Source organism: Doryrhamphus excisus, chromosome 3 (assembly GCF_030265055.1).
Source record: "Doryrhamphus excisus isolate RoL2022-K1 chromosome 3, RoL_Dexc_1.0, whole genome shotgun sequence".
Classification (NCBI taxonomy): Eukaryota; Metazoa; Chordata; class Actinopteri; order Syngnathiformes; family Syngnathidae; genus Doryrhamphus; species Doryrhamphus excisus.
This window is the reverse complement of record NC_080468.1, coordinates 15,241,079-15,259,550: the sequence shown is the minus strand read 5'-3', so window position 1 is coordinate 15,259,550 and position 18,472 is coordinate 15,241,079. Positions and strand designations below refer to the sequence as shown.

At 42.3% G+C, this 18,472-nt stretch overlaps 4 protein-coding genes across 4 annotated transcripts; 2 read left to right on the top strand and 2 right to left on the bottom strand.

Annotated features, from left to right (window-relative positions):
• Positions 1–1,862: 1,862 nt before the first annotated feature.
• Positions 1,863–4,952, bottom strand: tmem53 (transmembrane protein 53). The gene is made up of 3 exons (XM_058067308.1): positions 4,720–4,952; positions 4,496–4,599; positions 1,863–4,433 (listed from the first exon to the last, which is right to left on the bottom strand). The coding sequence occupies exons 1-3, from the start codon at positions 4,772–4,774 to the stop codon at positions 3,741–3,743; spliced, it is 852 nt and encodes a 283-aa protein (XP_057923291.1). The 5' UTR covers positions 4,775–4,952; the 3' UTR covers positions 1,863–3,740.
• A 418-nt stretch (positions 4,953–5,370) lies between these two features.
• Positions 5,371–10,698, bottom strand: toe1 (target of EGR1, exonuclease). The gene is made up of 8 exons (XM_058067241.1): positions 9,730–10,698; positions 9,630–9,670; positions 9,453–9,549; positions 9,225–9,383; positions 8,341–8,454; positions 7,872–8,020; positions 7,635–7,797; positions 5,371–6,179 (listed from the first exon to the last, which is right to left on the bottom strand). Exons 1-8 carry the CDS (start codon positions 9,841–9,843, stop codon positions 5,610–5,612), a joined length of 1,407 nt encoding a protein of 468 aa, XP_057923224.1. The 5' UTR covers positions 9,844–10,698; the 3' UTR covers positions 5,371–5,609.
• si:ch73-382f3.1 (uncharacterized protein LOC100151273 homolog) lies at positions 10,230–13,742 on the top strand. Its single transcript, XM_058067243.1, has 4 exons — positions 10,230–10,635; positions 10,753–10,912; positions 11,011–11,186; positions 11,987–13,742. The coding sequence occupies exons 1-4, from the start codon at positions 10,486–10,488 to the stop codon at positions 12,368–12,370; spliced, it is 870 nt and encodes a 289-aa protein (XP_057923226.1). The 5' UTR covers positions 10,230–10,485; the 3' UTR covers positions 12,371–13,742.
• Positions 13,743–14,709: 967 nt separating this feature from the next.
• On the top strand, positions 14,710–18,411 carry selenop2 (selenoprotein P2). Its single transcript, XM_058067245.1, has 5 exons — positions 14,710–14,851; positions 14,925–15,171; positions 15,252–15,464; positions 16,728–16,836; positions 17,660–18,411. The coding sequence occupies exons 1-5, from the start codon at positions 14,725–14,727 to the stop codon at positions 17,768–17,770; spliced, it is 807 nt and encodes a 268-aa protein (XP_057923228.1). The 5' UTR covers positions 14,710–14,724; the 3' UTR covers positions 17,771–18,411.
• Positions 18,412–18,472: the final 61 nt, after the last annotated feature.

Genomic DNA, 18,472 nt, shown 5'->3' with positions numbered 1-18,472 from the left:
TTTTCTCCTAAATTTATGGCGTACATTTGTAACTTTTTCTATTACATTTATATATATTTTTTCTAGTAAATTCACAAGTTTGTTCTCGAAAATGTACAACTTTATTTTAAAAAAAATACGACTTTATTTCTTCAGAATTGTAGGACTTTATTCTCATAATTGCAGGAGTTGTTCTCATAAATGTACTTCTCATACATTTCATACATTTCAACTTTGTTTGAAATGTACAACTTTATAGTTGTTAAGTTTATTCTCAAAAATATACAAATTTATTTTCTAAAATATATGACTTTATTTCTTCAGAATTGTAGGATTTATTCTTGTAAAGTTGACACTTTTTTCTCATAATTGCAGGACTTTTTCTCATAAATTTACGAGCTAATTGTCATATATTTCATATATTTGTTTTAAATGTAACTTTTTCTTAAGACTTTTTTCGAGTACATTTACTAGTTTGTTTTGATACATTTACATATTTATTGTCGTAAAACAATTCTCATACATTTGTGTGTTTTTCTAGTAAATTCACAAGTTTTTTCTCATAAATTATTCTCATGAATTATTCTCATAAATTATTCTCATAAATGTAAGACTTTTTCCTAACAAATTTACTAACTTTGTCCTCGTAAATTAACATTTTTTTCTCATGAATTTACGACTTTTTTCCTGACTTTATTCCGATTTTTTTCCCCGGAAATGTACAGCTTTATTCTCGTAATTTTACTACTTTCCTGGTCAATTTGCAACCTTGCCCTGGTAAAATTATTTTTAAAAAAATCTTTTTTACTTAGTATTTTTCAGTAACATCAGAGTTTAACGGAATGCAACCCCGGCCGCTGGCACGGCGAGGCATGGGAGGTGTTTCTGCATAGGCAAGTGCGACCACTTAATACCATTCATCTGTGTGCACCGCCCACGTGGAAACACACACTCCATCTTGTGCTGGAGTGCCCCGCGTCCTCTAAAAGTATGGATCTTGACCGCAGCCATTTTCTGTGGAAGAGGGAAAGGCTAAAGAGAAAGCGCTGACCCCTCTTCTCTGCAATTTTCCCCTCATCAACTTGGGAGACTTCATTAACTTTGCGGGGTAATTTCCTCTGTCGATGCCTGGGCTTTTTCCTTCCTTGCCATCATCAGTCTGTCTGACGACAGCAAAAGACCTCTTGTTTGCTTTAATGTATATGTTACTATTATTATGAATATTGTTATGATTATTATGATGATATTTTGTAAAACAAAGCAGTGTAAAACAAAGAGCTGATATGTGCTGCTTGGTAGTTGAGCTGTGCAAGGATGTGAAGTGTGAGCCAATGCTGCCCTCCTCAGGAAGTTTGATGGTACTGACCTTCATCCCTCAATGCTACTTCCTACTAATAAGCCAAAATGCCTGTCTTACATCCTTAAATAAAAGCAAAAAAAATCAATCATTTTAGGGCTCAGTTCCTGGTATAAGCATGGGGCTGCACGGTGGACAAGTGGTTAGCGCACAGACCATACAGCAAAAAGACAAGGGTTCAATTCCACCCCCCCGCCATCTCAATGGTTGGCTGGATACATGTTTGTATCAGGTGCACCTTTTGGGTGTTAAGTTGCTATGTGATGAATTTAGTGCTGTTGGTAGTGACAACATCATAACTGTCACTGTACACTGGTATATTTGCACATTTACACATTTGGCACCTAGACCTCACAGCTAGGAGACCCGAGTTCAATTCCATCCTCGGCCATCTCTGTGTGGAGTTTGCATGTTCTCCCTGTGCATGCGTGGGTTTTTTTCCGGGTACTCCGGTTTCCTCCCACATTCCAAAAACATGCTAGGTTAATTAGCGACTCCAAATTGTCTGAATATGAATGTGAGTGTGAATGGTTGTTTGTCTATATGTGCCCTGTGATTGGCTGGCCACCAGTCCAGGGTGCACCTTTGTATCAGGTGCACCTTTTGGGTGTTAAGTTGCTATGTGATGAATTTAGTTCTGTTGGTATTGACATCATAACTGTCACTGTACACTGGTATATTTGCACATCTACACATTTGGCTGGCCACCCTCCAAGGCGTACCCCGCCTCTCGCCCCAAGACAGCTGGGATAGGCTCCAGCACCCCCGCAACCCTTGTGAGGATAAAATGAATGAATGGTTCCAAACCCACCCTCGTAAAATAGACAGCTGTCTTTCATTAGAAAGAAATTGTTCCGACCTTTTCCATTGTTTAGTAATCAGCAGTCGAACATAGGTAAGTTTCAGGAAAATATCAGTTCCCAACTAAAAAAAAGGCTAGCTTAATTGGCGACTCCAAATTGTCCATAGGTATGAATGTGAGTGTGAATGGTTGTTTGTCTATATGTGCCCTGTGATTGGCTGGCCACCAGTCCAGGGTTGTTTCCGAAGACTTCCAGGCTTCTGACCAAAAACAATCCACGACTTTTAATTTGCATTAGCCCCGCCCACTGACTTTGATGATTTGACAGGTGACATAAAGTCATCAAGGTCCATTAATGACCTCACGAAATACGTTTCTACACTTAAGTCCTTATTTGAAGGCATTCATGACACACTGAAGTCATTATTTGACCGAGTAGTCATTTATTTCATGAATCCATGATACATTTTTTTAAAGACTTCATTCCAATTTTATGTAAGTCATGATGTAACGTACGATGTATTTCGCTTTATCGCATTCAATCCTCCGTAGACATAAACGCACCGATTTTCAAGTAGAGCTAACGATTATTTCCTTCATCCGTTCATCCGACGCTTGACAACTAATCCAGCCATCGGTTAGCCCAGGGTGCCCTAACTTTTTCAACAGAGGGCCTCTCATGATATCGCATGATATTCTTCTATATTAATAATATTACAGCTTTGTTTAGAAAGTGACCTTTTTTTCCCCTCAATGTTGTAGTGATTAAATATGAGATTCAATATTAATAAATGAAATATTTTCATACTTACGGCATAGAAACCCTGTTGACAATCTTCTAATATAGTTTTTAACGTGATTAGAGCCCTCTGGACACGAAATAACACCCCTATAGTCAGCTTTACATTCATTTTAGCCAAGATAGTCGATATAATCAGAGAAAAGAAGACATAGTTGACATAAATAAATAAGATAATAGACTAACTAGCTAACTAACTAACACGTTGTTGCTTTTTTCTGGATAGCGTACTTCCATGAGGCTTTTCATCTTGTATTAGCCCATATAGTAGACAGTAAGAGTAAATATGTAATGTAAGGCGTAAAGAAACGTCACAGTAAATGTTTGAACCTTTGTGAGGAGTCCATGTTTCAACTTGATGCTAATACGGTATGTTGGTCTTAGTATTACGATGTTATTCCGATAAAATTACTACTTTTTTTAAATACATACAGCAGGAAGGACTTTACTTTTGGTAATTTACAGCAGTTTTTTCCACTTTTTTGTGTGTTTTTTTGCTAAATGATACTTTTAGAATGTGCCGTGGGCCAGATGAAGCAAAGCTGATGTGTGTGAATTTTTCCTTTCCGGAAGATGACTACGGAAAATAAACATTCCCATTGAACGGCTTAAATCTATTTACTTAAAAAAAAAATAGCTGTCTTCTGCTGTACCTTCCTATAACTTCTTATCACCTTAGGTCACATTAATCCAGAGTGTAGCGACTACCTGATTTGTTCAAAAAGCACTTGAGTGGCAAACGACTCCATCTCCGACTCAATCGATTCAACTGTTTTGGGAGTAAATGACCACGAAACGATTCTTCAGTGATCCTGCAGCCGGTGTCTTCTCCTCGTGTCCGTGTCCTTCATACAAGACGTGAGGAAGTCCCGACACTTGCCCGGGTACCGCTCCGGCCATTCCCATAAGTGACGGACATGCGCGCTGGACACGAAATCACACGCGTCCACTTGGACGCCTTTGGAACGCAATGTGTCCACAAAGAGACGAATGTCGCTCGGCCTGATGACCTGATCGGCTGAGGAATACAGGAAGAAATGGGGCCAAGTGGGCGGCCTCTCTCGCACGGCGTCGTAGTGGTTCTTGTGCACGTACTTTGTCAACGGGTAAAGCACCACTCGTAACAGGAAGACAGCCACTGCGAAGAGCGCGAGCAGGAGGTACTTCAAAACGGGACTTACTTTCGGCCCCAAAGTGACGGTCAGCGCCCTTACAGCGCCGAGGACGTTCCCGCTATCGGGGGCGCTGTCCACAATGGCCCCGACAACACACAGAGAACTAAACTGTTGGTCCTTGTGGAGGAGCTCCACAATGTATCTGTACAGCATAAAGCCGCCATTACTAAACACATGGAAGAAAATAGGACTGTGTTCCACCTCGTAGTCGTAGAGGATCTCCAGCAACTTGAGGGCTGTGCTTTTCAGTTCCTTGTATCCGAACGACTCCGAGATGAAGACTGTCTTGAGAGGAGCCGTGTAGCGGATAGTGACGCATCCCTGTAAGGAAACGCAACATCAGTATGGAAGCTAACACAAGTCAGTGAAGTGCACAAGCTAACCTGTTCGTTGTAGATGGCGCTGTACTTGGTGAGATGTTTGTCTTTGCAGCCTGCCCACCCCAGCAATATCACCACTGGCTCTTTTGTTTCCTGCCAATGTGCCTCTGTAGATAACAAACAAATTGTTCCATTTATCACATATGGAGTATTCAAACCAAACACGGGAGAACGACATCTCCATCTATTATTCTCGATGCTATGCTAACTGTATGTACAGTGCTCACCGGAAGTCTCTGCGTCGGGAAACACGATATTGTAGTCGATTCCATCGTCTGCCATTTTAAACCGCAAAAGTCTAAAGTTGTGTGTTAAATTAATAATAAGCCATACGACTAAGCAAATACATACAGCGCATATGTACAGGACCGAAGACCGAAACTGAAAGTGTTCCTCGCCTCTCTTCTACCGGAAGTTACCGCTTCTTTCTTTGCCTGCTTCCAAATATGACAACATGTAAAAGCTGCAATGCTGCCCCCTCTGTGTCGGAGGACTTATTGCTTGTGGTGGGTATGGACGCTCATTATTAGAGCTGTTTCGAATATTTTGTTGAGTTTACACCATGTTACGGAGTCCCCGAGCGGATATGGAGAATTAAATATTAAAAAAATATTTTTTGGAAAGTTCGCAAAACGTCTACGAGAGCTTGCGAACCTTTGTGAAGCTACAGGACACACTTCCGGTAATAGCTTGCCGCCATAGACATACAGACGCCGCATGTAGCTCTGAGCTGTACGTCAACGTCGCCGCCATCTTGGAAGTGTCAAGTCTGTGAAGTAAATGTACTTAATTTCATACAAGAAATGTAACTTAATGACTCTCGTTTATACATTCACACACACACTACCATACTTGGGAAACAGTTAGCACCAAAACAATCACAATCAGAGGTATTTTATTTTCCAATATGGCCCTAATACACAGCTAGTAAGCTAGTAAGGTAAATTCATGTTGTATTGTGAAAGTACTTTAAAACTAAAAAGACAGCTGAATGCATGTTCCTCTTACAAAAAAAAAATCATGACAACTCGGTTTCCCAGCGGGTTATTTCAGAAAAAGAAAACAATTTAAAGATGTTTTTACAAAAAACAACAATATTTTGCACTTTGACAGTAATCTACTGCTTTCCTCCCCACACCATTTCCATCTTCTGCACGTGGGCTTTGGAGGACTTGGAGAAGGTGCTGTTGACTATGTTGAGCGGGGTGGCCTTGCCGCTGAGGTAGATCTTATTGAGGGAGTCGGGCAGCCAAGTCGCCTCCTCTGACTGATTGAAGAAGGTGCAGGCGTAGGCGAAGATGTACCCCGTCATGAAGGCGTCAAAGCCGGCTCGGTGGGAACCCGACTCCACCTTCTTATCTTCGCTTGTTTTCATCTCGTCGCTGGCTGGGGCCTGTGCGTTGTCCTCGCACGCCGTTTCATTTCTTGTCATGTTTTCTTCATCAAGCGATGGCATGTTGGAGTCCGCACACTCTCCGTGGCCGTCAAGAACCTTTCCCGGATCCAATTCCATGCGAGGTAATTTGTCTTGCGGCACATCCTCCGAAACAGAGTCGCCGCCTTCTTTCTTTTTCTTCCTCTTCCGCTTTTTCCTCTTGTCCTGCTTGGATTGGTCGTCTTGGAGGATGATCAGGTCTGTGTCGTGGGACAAAGGACACTTGGTGCCTTTGGGACACCAACCAAACGCCTGCCAGAGAATCAGAACAAGATCAATGCTGACATGATTGCCTACTTTGCATAATTGCCATAACTAGAGGCCTGTACTCATGTTAAAAGCATATTTAGAAGGTTGTAAACAGGTTATCAATGTCTAATACCTCTTATTTTCTCTGATTATATCTACTATACTGAGTGATAGGAGTATAAAGGTGAATATAGGGGTGTTACTTCATGTCTAGAGGGCTCTAATCATGTTAAAAGCCCTATTTATAAGCATGTAAACAGGTGTTCTACGTCTACTATGCCTTATTTTCTTTGATTATACATGAGGTAAAAAGGAGTGTGAAGGTAACTACAGTATGGGGGTGTTATTTCCAGTCTAGAGGGCTCTAATCATGTTAAAAACCCTATTTAGAAGGTTCTAAAGAGGTTTTGTATGTCTAATATATCTTATTTTCTGTGAATATGTGTAGCATATTGGGTAATAGAAGCGTATGAGTGACTATAAGGGTGTTACTTCCAGCCTACAGGGCTCTAATCGTGTTAAAAACCCTATTTAGAAGGTTGTCTAATATATCTTATTTTCTGTGAATATGTGTAGTATATTGGGTAATAAAACCATAAAGTGACTATAAGGGTGTTATTTCCAGCCTAGAAGGCTCTAATCATGTTAAAAACCCTATTTAGAAGGTTGTAAAGGTTGTCTAATATAGCTTATTTTCTGTGAATGTGTAGTATATTGGGTAAGAGAAGCATAGAAGTGACTATAAGGGTGTTATTTCCAGTCTAGAGGGCTCTAATCATGTTAAAAACCCTATTTAGAAGGTTGTAAAGAGGTTTTGTATGTCTAATATATCTTATTTTCTGTGAATATGTGTAGTATATTGGGTAATAGAAGCATAGAAGTGACTATAAGGGTGTTATTTCCAGTCTAGAGGGCTCTAATCATGTTAAAAACCCTATTTAGAAGGTTATAAAGAGGTTTTGTACGTCTAATATAGCTTATTTTCTGTGAATATGTGTAGCATATTGGGTAATAGAAGCGTATGAGTGACTATAAGGGTGTTATTTTATGTTAAAAACCCTATTTAGAAGGTTGTAAAGAGGTTTTGTATGTCTAATATATCTTATTTTCTGTGACTAGGTCTACTATATTAGTTAGAGTAAGTGTAAAAGTGACTGTAGGGGTGCTACTCCAGGAATGAATGAATCCATGTGTTTCATTGTGTCTACTATATTGACATCTAGTAACTACTTGTGGAATCCACTGATGACTGTGGTGTGGAGCCAATTAAAGGAGGTAAAGGGGGGAAAAGGCGTGTGTAATCCACTAGAGGGCAGTATTGCTACGGAAATCAATCAGATTGTCCATATGTTTTACTGTTGGGTTATTTTTGCTTAAATCAGTACAATCCTTTAGGGTGTTTTGGCCAAAGTCAATTCAGGCTAAACTATGACATGTCAAAGCACAGGTGAAACTCACAGAAAAGGAGATGCAGACGTCCGCCTGCGTCTGATGAGGGTCCAAAGTAGGACAGGTTCTGTGGTCCACATAGCGGGACATGGTACCGGTATACTGACAGAACTCTAGCTGGATGTGACGGCCGCTTACGGCAGACGACTCACTGCGACTGTTGTCCAGTTTACTGGAATGAGTGGAGGGCACCATCAGCACGTTTTATATACGGGTGATGATAACCACCATATGAACCATTCTCACCATTTCTTATAGGCGTACTCCAAGTATGAGGCGCTGAGGCGCAGCTCAAACTCTGTCACGTATTTGGTGTCGTAGATGCCGGCGGGAAACATCCCAGTCAGGTCAGCCGTGAAGGTGGCCAACCGATCTGGAAGATGGGCATAGAAGTTCTAGAGAGACGGAAAGGCTGCTTAAGCATCTCATCAGAAACTGCATCAGGGTGAAAGTAGGGCTGGGCGATATAACGATATTTTTTATTTATTTATTTTTTAATCTTCTGTTTTTAGTGTTTTAAGTGTGCTTTCTTCATGGCTTTTGGTGCCACACCAACCCCTTAAGCAGTATGAAGCTATGGCTGTTCATCCCGTTACCATGGTAGCTGACCTCTTGCTCCATTGTTTACACTTTATATTCAACCTAAATATATCGGAATACGAGTTTTAGTCCATATCGCCCAGCCCCAGGCGAAAATGATGGCTGATTGTCATACCTGGTACAGGAAAGCAAGATCAATCAGGCCGTTGTGGAGCACCAAGGGTTTCCTTGCACGCAGGAGCTCCGTAAATAAAGCACGGATGTGAACACCCTGGTTATCCGACCCCCCCTTGGGAAGCAAACATGCGTCAATCAGCTACATCATCATCATCTGCAGCACAATATGAATCAGAATATTTAATGGATTTATTATTAGCCAATTAAAAACACCCGTGCTCTATACACTGACTACACGTCTTCATTCCTGAGTACTAATGTTAAAAATAGATACAGAAAAATAACATTTTTGATGATTATACCTTTCCGCTAATACATAAAACCCCATGCAAAGCTATTAGTTTATGCTCAAATATGTGAATAAACACACGGCAGTGCTGACAAAAAATACACGCTTGAATGTTTTTGTTTTTTTTAAAGATATAAATCCTGTTTTTAGATGCTAATCCTATTTTTTAATAACAAATACTGTAGTTTTATACATCTTTTTGCAAATAATATTATTATAATTTAATATAATTATTTTATTCATTCATTAATTAATTTTCTACCCCTTATCCTCACAAGGGTCGCTGTCTTCGGGCGAGAGGCGGGGTACACCCTGGAATGGTCGCCAGCCAATCACAGGGCACATATAGACAAACAACCATTCACACTCACATTCATACCTATGGACAATTTGGAGTCGCTAATTAACCTAGCATGTTTTTGGAATGTGGGAGGAAACCGGAGTACCCGGAGAAAACCCACGCATGCATGGGAGAGAACATGCAAACTCCACACAGAGATGGCCGAGAGTGGAATTGAACCCTGGTTTCCTAGCTGTGAGGTCTGCGCGCTAACCACTCGACCGCTGTGCCGCCATAATTATTTTATTATTACCTTATTATTGCCCTTGTGATACGGGATGCCTTGGGCGTATTGTTTGTTAAAGTCGAAGCCGTGCTGCACGAGGAACTGGACCGACTGGGGTTCGATGATGTACTCCTCCGAGCAAAGCAGGGTGATGTTGTACACCTGGGCCAGGTATGTGTCTGTAGGCTGAATACAGTGGGGAATATGAGTATTATTACCACTTTACGTACATTAAGAATGCATCTGACGTTGGACCTTGTCGCTGAGTTTCTTGTAGCAGGCGATTCCCAGAGAGAGGATGGAGCGAGAGCGGGCTGCATGACATATGGCTTTATATCTGTCTTCTATACACCTGAAACACAACATGGAATACTCCTGATGATGTAATTCACTTGCACGTGAACACGTCAGGACAATAACATCTTTACTCACGCAGCAAGCAATGACGTCCTGTTCCCGAGACCACTCAGTTCCTGTTGTTTACAACATTAATTAGCGACTTTTTAAACATATGGAAAAAAAACATACGTACCGTGTCAAGAGCAAGGAAGGAAGACATTTTGATAGCCACCACCATAGCTGGCCAAAGTTCCCCGAAGTTGTCATTGTGGACATCAATGACTGGCACCACCAATGAGGATGTCATACTTTATATATAATGTTTATCGGATACGCGCACTGTTTACTTGCTCAGATGAAATAACCGAAATAACAGTCCCATGAGCTCGCATGTGTTCTTTTAAAATACTATTCACGTGGGTAAGAAGTGTCTAATAACTAGCCATGAGTGCCAGTGCTCGACGGGGTCCTGTAGCGACAACACCTAGTCATTCGACGATATGCCTGTACACATAACGTAACAACATAACATTAATAACGTTAAAGTATTTCCCAATGTATTTATATTTAGAAAAAATGTAATTTAAACATCTTAATGGTGTATTCTATTTGTTTTGTGGCTTACTCGAAAATCCACGTGCGCCTTTACAATCTTTTTGAGTCAGGCAGTTGATGCGGACGCATATATGACGTCACCGCATCCCACAAGCGAAGTGGAGGCCGCCATTTTGGCTCAAACAAAGTCAGAAAATTTTACTCGGAACGGAATATTTTGTATTTTTTTAACACGACACCTACAATTTGCCTAGCAGCGGTATATTATTTGTTAGTTAAAAATTTTAGTCCATTATAAAATACTAACCTTAAAAGTAATGGTTTAAACCAAACTGAAAGGCAAAGCAGTTTAAACATTGTCGTCGAACGTTGATGCTGATTTTGTGCGAGAACGATGGGTGGATGCTCGGCTCCCAACTGTTCCAATTCAACCAGTATAGGCAAACAGCTGTTCAGGTTCCCCAAAGACCCTGCCCGGAAGAAGAAATGGGTTCTGAACTGCCGACGTGACTTTGAACCAACTCCTCACTCCAGACTCTGTCAAGTGAGTTCACTCAAGGGAAAATAACAGACGTTATTACGACAATTTCCACAACTTCTGGCTAACGAGGTGTATTATTATTATTGTCTCATAGTCCTCTCTTAATGTATCCATCCCCAGGACCATTTTGAGCAGAGTCAGTTTGAGGAGATAGCCAAGTCCCCAGCAGGAGGGAAGAAACTGAAGCCCAACGCCATCCCAACTCTGTTCAATGCTGGAGACCCCCCATACCCTGTTGTCACTTCCACATTCGTTATGTTGCCCCTCAAACCCGAGCAAGGTAAGTGGATGTGCGCGATAGTTTCCAGGACTGCAATCTATCCGTGGCATGCGTTGCGGCGGAGTTAAATAGCTGCTATTGTTCTTTGTGTTGTTAAGTGGAAAAGGAACTGAATGTTGGCGACCACGGCTACGCCAGACGCACCCCTCTGTTCGGCCTGGAAGAAGACGACGGGGACAGGGCGGGTGCCGAGCGGCAGTCCTGCGCACAGTGTCATCTTCTCAAGAAACAGCTGGAGAAAGAGATGCAGAACACCGCCAGACTGCAGAAGGAGGTGAGATCCGCCTTGACGTCTTTGTGTCTTTGTGACATATAGACAAACAACCATTCATACTCACATTCATACCTATGGACAATTTGGAGTTGCTAATTAACATAGCATGTTTTTGGAATGTGGGAGGAAACCGGAGTACCCGGAGAAAACCCACGCATGCACGGGGAGAACATGCAAACTCCACACAGAGATGACCGAGGGTGGAATTGAACCCTGGTCTCCTAGCTGTGAGGTCTAGGTGCCAAATGTGTAAATGTGCAAATATACCAGTGTACAGTGACAGTTATGATGTCGTCACTAGCAACAGCACTAAATTCATCACACAGCAACTTAACACCCAAAAGGTGCACCTGATACAAACATGTATCAGGTACACCCTGGACTGGTGGCCAGCCAATCACAGGACACATATAGACAAACAACCATTCACACTCACATTCATACCTATGGACAATTTGGAGTCGCTAATTAACCTAGCATGTTTTTGGAATGTGGGAGGAAACCGGAGTACCCGGAGAAAACCCACGCATGCACGGGGAGAACATGCAAACTCCACACAGAGATGGCCGAGGGTGGAATTGAACCCTGGTTTCCTAGCTGTGAGGTCAGCGTGCTAACCACTTGACCGCCGTGTCGCCCTTTTTGCATTCTATTGTATTTATTTTTTGTATTATTTTACTGCATTACTGTGCCCCAGTGGGGTTTAATGTTTAAGGACGAACCCCGTTCCCAGACTCGGCTCTTCCGTAAGAGTAAGGAAGTTCAGCAAATGCACTAAAGGAACTTCTTCTGCATGCCAGGCGGAGGAGATGAGAAAGCGTCTCTTCAGACTGGACCAGATTGAGAAGGGACTCCAGAACTTTCTGTACGAGGACCAGATCCGAGCCTTGTCCCTCATCAAGCATTCCCGTCGTGCCGTCTGGTCTCCGGAAACCATCCTGAAGGCCAGAAAGATCCGTAGCGCCGTCGGCACCAAAGGTTACGAGTACCTCCGAGAACTGGGCTACCCGCTGCCCTCGTACCGGACTCTGTGTAACCGCCTCACGACCAAGATCATGGTCACCACCGACATGAGCTGCGAGGAGCTGGCCGAGCTGGGCTTGGGACTCATGGCCACCTGCGACAGCCCCACGGAAGGTGTAGGGGACAACGATGAGGAAGACCTAATTGCTGTCTTGTCCTGATTGACAGGTGACAGACTGTTTCCTGTCACGACTTGTTTACACAAACCAGAAAGAACCCATTACTGGTTTACACTCAGAAGATGTACAACATTAATACTGCTGCGCTAACTGGAGTTTTATCCAAGGTTAAACCCTCATGAAGAAATGATGACATGTTGATATTGTTACTATATCAAGTTAAAGGGACCCGGATACACCGACTTTGACCTTGTAGCTCTCGCTGTTCAGGCTCACTTTCAGAAGTGAGGCAATGGGAGTACTATAACCCAGATAAACAAACATGGCGGTGTCCGAGACAAACAGTGTTTAGCATGATTATAGCCAAAAATTGCAGTAATTGTCAATAAGAAACATCTGGAGATGAGGATTGGTCAATTGCTTATCCTTCAACTATTCTTTTAAATCAGCTTCTTCGTGAGCATAAATGGTGTATATTTTTTAATTTAGTGTATATTTTGGACTCCGCTATGAAAATCTATATCATGCTTTGCAGCTTTGTCGCTATCACAGAATAGCAAAGACATGGCTTTTTTGTCTGCTGCAGCAACTTTGGCGTTCAATAGCAATAGCATCCTTTTTTAAAATCAGTCTATAGCGTACTGTCAAGCTAAATGCTTGAAAAAGCAAATACTGAAATGATCAGAGCAGAACTGGAGGTGGGCGTCCATCATCCATGCATGTCCTTTGTCCATTGTTGTCTTAAACCACCCTCTTTGGGAAAAGAAAACCAACAGACAATATGACTGGAATATATTGAACATCCAGCAGCAACACAACGTTTTTGGCATGGCTACTATTTGGATGAAATATCTACTGAAACAGGTCCAGCATCTCCGTGGAGATGCCTTTGTTTGCTCTGCTTTAACCGAGAGGTGTCACCCCTATGATGTCACTTCCAGGAATGAGGCTGAAGAGCGAGGTTGTCATTACAAACAACATACAATATATCAAAGTAAAGCTTGCAGAATCCTGTAGTACTTCCACATTCTATATGCGTGCTATCCATATCTGTATATACATATTTATTTGACTCGGAGCTAAAATTGCCATATAAGAAAAATGTAATAAAGCATTCCCATATACTGTATTATTAGCATGCTATGCTAAGTGTATGCATGTGATCATAGACAACTAAGCTTAATCTGTCTTAATGCAATGAAATGGAAGCTTCCTTTGCTTTGAAACATTGTGGAAAAAAAACGTGAATTCAACATGCATACATTGTGTTCTGTGATCAGTTATACCATTAAGCTTTAACGCTGATGGTTAAGAACTAAACTAATGGAAACGCTTTGATTATGTTTCTACAGGCAGCATTCTATTTGCCCTTAATCATTAAACAAGCCTTTGCGTTCATCTTCTTGTGCTGATGACTATTGATTCTGACCTCCTGCTTTGTTCCAAAGATCACATGGTGGGAGTCGACGGTCACATGGACCCTCAGAAGTTACCCACGCACGCCTCTCTTCATCAGTTATTACAAATGTATTCATAAAGCATGTGATTTATTACCACCTATTAATAGGACACATGCATCATTAAGCACATGAAACATTTGCAAGCATAAAACCCATATTTGGAAGGTTAACAGAATTTTCTATGTCTAATATGTCTGATTATGTCCACTATATTGGGTAAAGAAGACTATAGGGGTGTTATTTTATGCCTAGAGAGCTCTTATGTTAAACTCCCTATTTAGAATGTTGTGAATGTTTTTTTTATGTCTTATTGTCTCTGATTATGTCTACTATATTTGGTAAAAGAAGAATAAAGGTTACTATAGGGGTGTTATTTCATGCCTAGAGGGCTCTAATGTTAAAACCCCTATGTATAATGGTGTAAACATGTTTTGTATGGCTTATTTTCTCTGATTATGTCTACTATATTTGGTAAAAGAAGAGTAAAGGTTACTATATGGGTGTTATTTCATGCCTAGAGGGCTCTAATGTTAAAACCCCTATTTAGAATGTTGTAAACAATTTTTTAATGTCTTATTGTCTCTGATTATGTCTACTGTATTGGATAAAAGAAGAGTAAATGTTACTATAGGGGTGTTATTTCATGCCTAGAGGGCTCTAATGTTAAAACCCCTATTTAGAATGGTGTAAACATGTTTTTAATGTCCTATTTTCTCTGATTATGTCTACTATATTGGGTAAAATAAGAGTAAAGGTTACTATAGGGGTGTTATTTCATGCCTAGAGGGCTCTAATGACATTCCACTGTTTCCCACAGGTTCCACTGTCCAACCAATAAATATTTGGTTAGGTTTGTGGTCAGTGAAACATACAGGGACACTGAGCACATTGCTTGGACATTGGACTTGGTCAAGCAAAAGACACACACGTGTCAGGATGTTTGTGTACCGTCAAGCTCCGCCTCCTTTGTTTCATTCGGGGGAGGAGGCTATTAAGGAGGCTTTTAAAAGGGCCGAGATGGAAGCGTGTGATTGGGTCAAAGGACAGCGAGCGTACAACAGAGGTGAGATTGATCTAAATAAGAAACGTCTTTGTTTTCATTCCTGATACATATCTTTTTTTCCTTGATGGTTTAGTTTCATCATCCGGGGAGGCAATGTTGTCCCGCTTGCTCCTCTGGATGTGTGTGGCCATGCCAGGCCTGCTGTGGGCCTCCCATCCCAGTCTGCCAGTCGAGCGAGAGACGGCCGGCTCCAGGATCTGCAAGCCCGCCCCCCTGTGGGACATTGAAGGAAAGGTTCCCATGCAGGGGCTGCTGGGAAATGTGGTGGTGGTGGCGCTGCTGAAGGCCAGCTGACAGTTCTGCCTCACTCAGGCTTCCAAGTAAGGACATCCAGGACTCAAATTCATACCGGAGTCCTCAATGAAGCTAAAACGGACTCATCCGTGTCTCTGTCCTGCAGGATAGGCGGCCTGCGTGACAAGCTGACACGCAGCAACCTCACGGAGGTGTCCTTTGTCATCGTCAACGAGCGGGAGCCTCTGTCCAGAGCCATGTACTGGGAGCTGAAGAGGAGAGCGCCCCCTGGTGTTCCGGTGTACCAGCAGACTCCCTTTCAAGAAGATGTGTGGGAGGCGCTGGAGGCCGACAAAGATGACTTCCTCGTCTATGACAGGTAAGAAGATGGGGCTTCATTTCAACACAATCACAGGGCACATATAGACAAACAACCATTCACACTCACATTCATACCTATGGACTATATGGAGTCGCTAATTAATCTAGCATGTTTTTGGAATGTGGGAGGAAACCGGAGTACCCGGAGAAAACCCACACATGCACGGGGAGAACATGCAAACTCCATACTAAGATGGCCAAGGGTGGGGAAAGACAAAATAAGAAGCCAAAAAGTTACCACTTCCACACAAAATAGGAGGAGAACTCATTCATTCATTCATTTTCTACCGCTTTTCCTCACAAGGGCCGCGGGGGTTGCTGTCTTTGGCGAGAGGCGGGGTACACCCTGGACTGGTGGCCAACCAATCACAGAGCACATATAGACAAACAACCATTCACACTCACATTCATACCTATGGACAATATGGAGTTGCTAATTAACCTAGCATGTTTTTGGAATGTGGGAGGAAACCGGAGTACCCGGAGAAAACCCACACATGCACGGGGAGAACATGCAAACTCCATACTAAGATGGCCAAGGGTGGGGAAAGACAAAATAAGAAGCCAAAAAGTTACCACTTCCACACAAAATAGGAGAACTCATTCATTCATTCATTTTCTACCACTTTTCCTCACGAGGGTCGCTGGGGTTGCTGGAGCCTATCCCAGCTGTCTTCAGGGCGAGAGGCGGGGTACACCCTGGACTGGTGTGCCAGCCAATCACAGGGCACATATAGACAAACAACCATTCACACTCACATTCATACCTATGGACAATATGGAGTCGCTAATTAATTTAGCATGTTTTTGGAATGTGGGAGGAAACCGGAGTACCCGGAGAAAACCCACGCATGCACGAGGAGAACATGCAAACTCCACACAGAGATGGCCGAGGGTGGAATTGAACCCTGGTCTCCTAGCTGTGAGGTCTACGTGCTAACCACTCGATATATTAAAATATTATTACATTTTTTCCGCAAATTGGGGCCTGTCAATTGTATTATCTGGCAACGTGACTTGCATTGCGATTGTAGCCAGTACAACAAAAGCCATGCACACAAATATTCCTGCCGCAAGGCATGCTGGGTAGCTTGTGGTTCTTCCTCTCCCAACATTTCTTGGTTGAAAAACATGTCAAGGAGATCACCGCTAAGCAAATAAAGAGAGATGGTTCAGGGGTGTCACTCACGGTCTTGGCTAATCCGCCATCTATTCCGAAAAACAATTCCGGATTTCCGAGATTTTATTTTTTTTTGTCCAGGTGTGGTCTCCTCACGTTTCACATAGTGCTGCCCTACAGCTTCCTGCACTACCCCTACGTAGAGGCCGCCATCAGAGCCACCTATCAGAAGGATATATGCAACTGTCGGGTGAGTACTAGCACCAATGCTAACACGCTAGCTACATTTTCTTGGACTACACAGCTGCTTATGATATGTTCTTCCACGTCATATACGCTATTTAGATTCAAAAACATGAACTACAAGCTATGCTATGCTATTCTTAGCATTCATTAGCATTCATTCATTAGCAATAGCAAAGACGTATTTTGACCTTTTTACCATTCCATCCCCCAAATTTGTTTTTTTTAGATTGGATTAGTTGTTTATATATTTCAGCTACCACAAAAGAAAAATATATTTGTGTTTTGCTTGAAATGCGAGCAGTGGTTAGCATTCTGGACTTTAGACCAAACGCCCCGGGTTCGAATCTCCACTAGTAAGCATCACTGGTATTCATCAGGAAGGGCATCGGGAATATAAAGGCCTCAAATGCAAATCAAAAGATCAAAAAAAAGCCAAAATGTAGGCTGGTTTTCTCCCTTTTTTTTTTAGTCAGGAACTGATATTTTCCTGAAACTTCCCTCTGTTCTACTGCTGATTACTAAAGAATGGGAAAAGGTAGAGACAAGATTTTTTCTTCTATTGAAAGACTAAAGTCTAATCTTTATTTTGGTAGCGTCCATGTTTATATAATCATAGAAGATAATAATCTATATGCCTTGGAAAATCAGAATGAATGGTCTTCATTTTCACTTCCAACTTTCCTTTTCTTTGTCGCACTCGGGAGCTTAGCTTCCTTATTCCGTGAGATCGTAAACAATCTACGTATGAGCCACGCCATCCGATACCGATACTACAATACTACCAATAACGGGTGGCGGTCCGTGACTTTATATTTCATGTTCCGCAGGCGAATGGCACAATCGTGAGCGACATCGTGATGAAGAATGACACACAACCGTATCACGCCAACGACACCACCGCGCTACCCGTCATTACGCTTCACGGCGAGCACGACTAAACATCCACGCCATCGCTCTCGGTGTCGCCATCATCATCATCATCCGCCTCCTCGTCAGCGTTCCTTATGGCAACGATCCCCCTGTGTGTGTGTGTGTGTGTGGAAGCAGTAGCTACAGAGTTCCAATCCGTGTGCTCCCAGTAATGAAGTCTCCAGTTTGAAACCTGGTCGCAGGAGCCTGCAGATGGATGTGTGCGGATCCACAGAGTGGACTCTTAGTTGCTGCTTCCCTGCTGACGCCCCGCAAGCCTCTTTCTGGGTCAAGGATGTTCCTTTTCCTTATTGGCTTGTCAGCCCGGGACTCGTCACAATGTATTCATTTCTGGGGCGCCGCCCCACGTCAATACGGTTTGCGGCATTGCGTAGGATAGAACAGGGGTGTCCAAAGTGCGGCCCCTGGGGGCCACTTGTGTAGTCGGTGGCACATTTGGAAAGTAGAATTTGAAAAGAAGAAAATTCTAACAAGAAAATAAAAATAGGTGAATAAGCGTGTAATATGAATTATTTTTAATAATAGGAGAAATAATGTCATTTTAGTAACGTAGGGGGGAAACATTCAATTATTATTATTATCTTTAGGGGGTCATGGAGCTTGGATTTATTTCCTCCCTTCATAATAAAAGCTTTCTTTTAAAACTGCAGAGTGTGTTAAGTTGTGTTATCACTGACTGTTGTTTGATGATTGGTTGATGGTGTGACAAA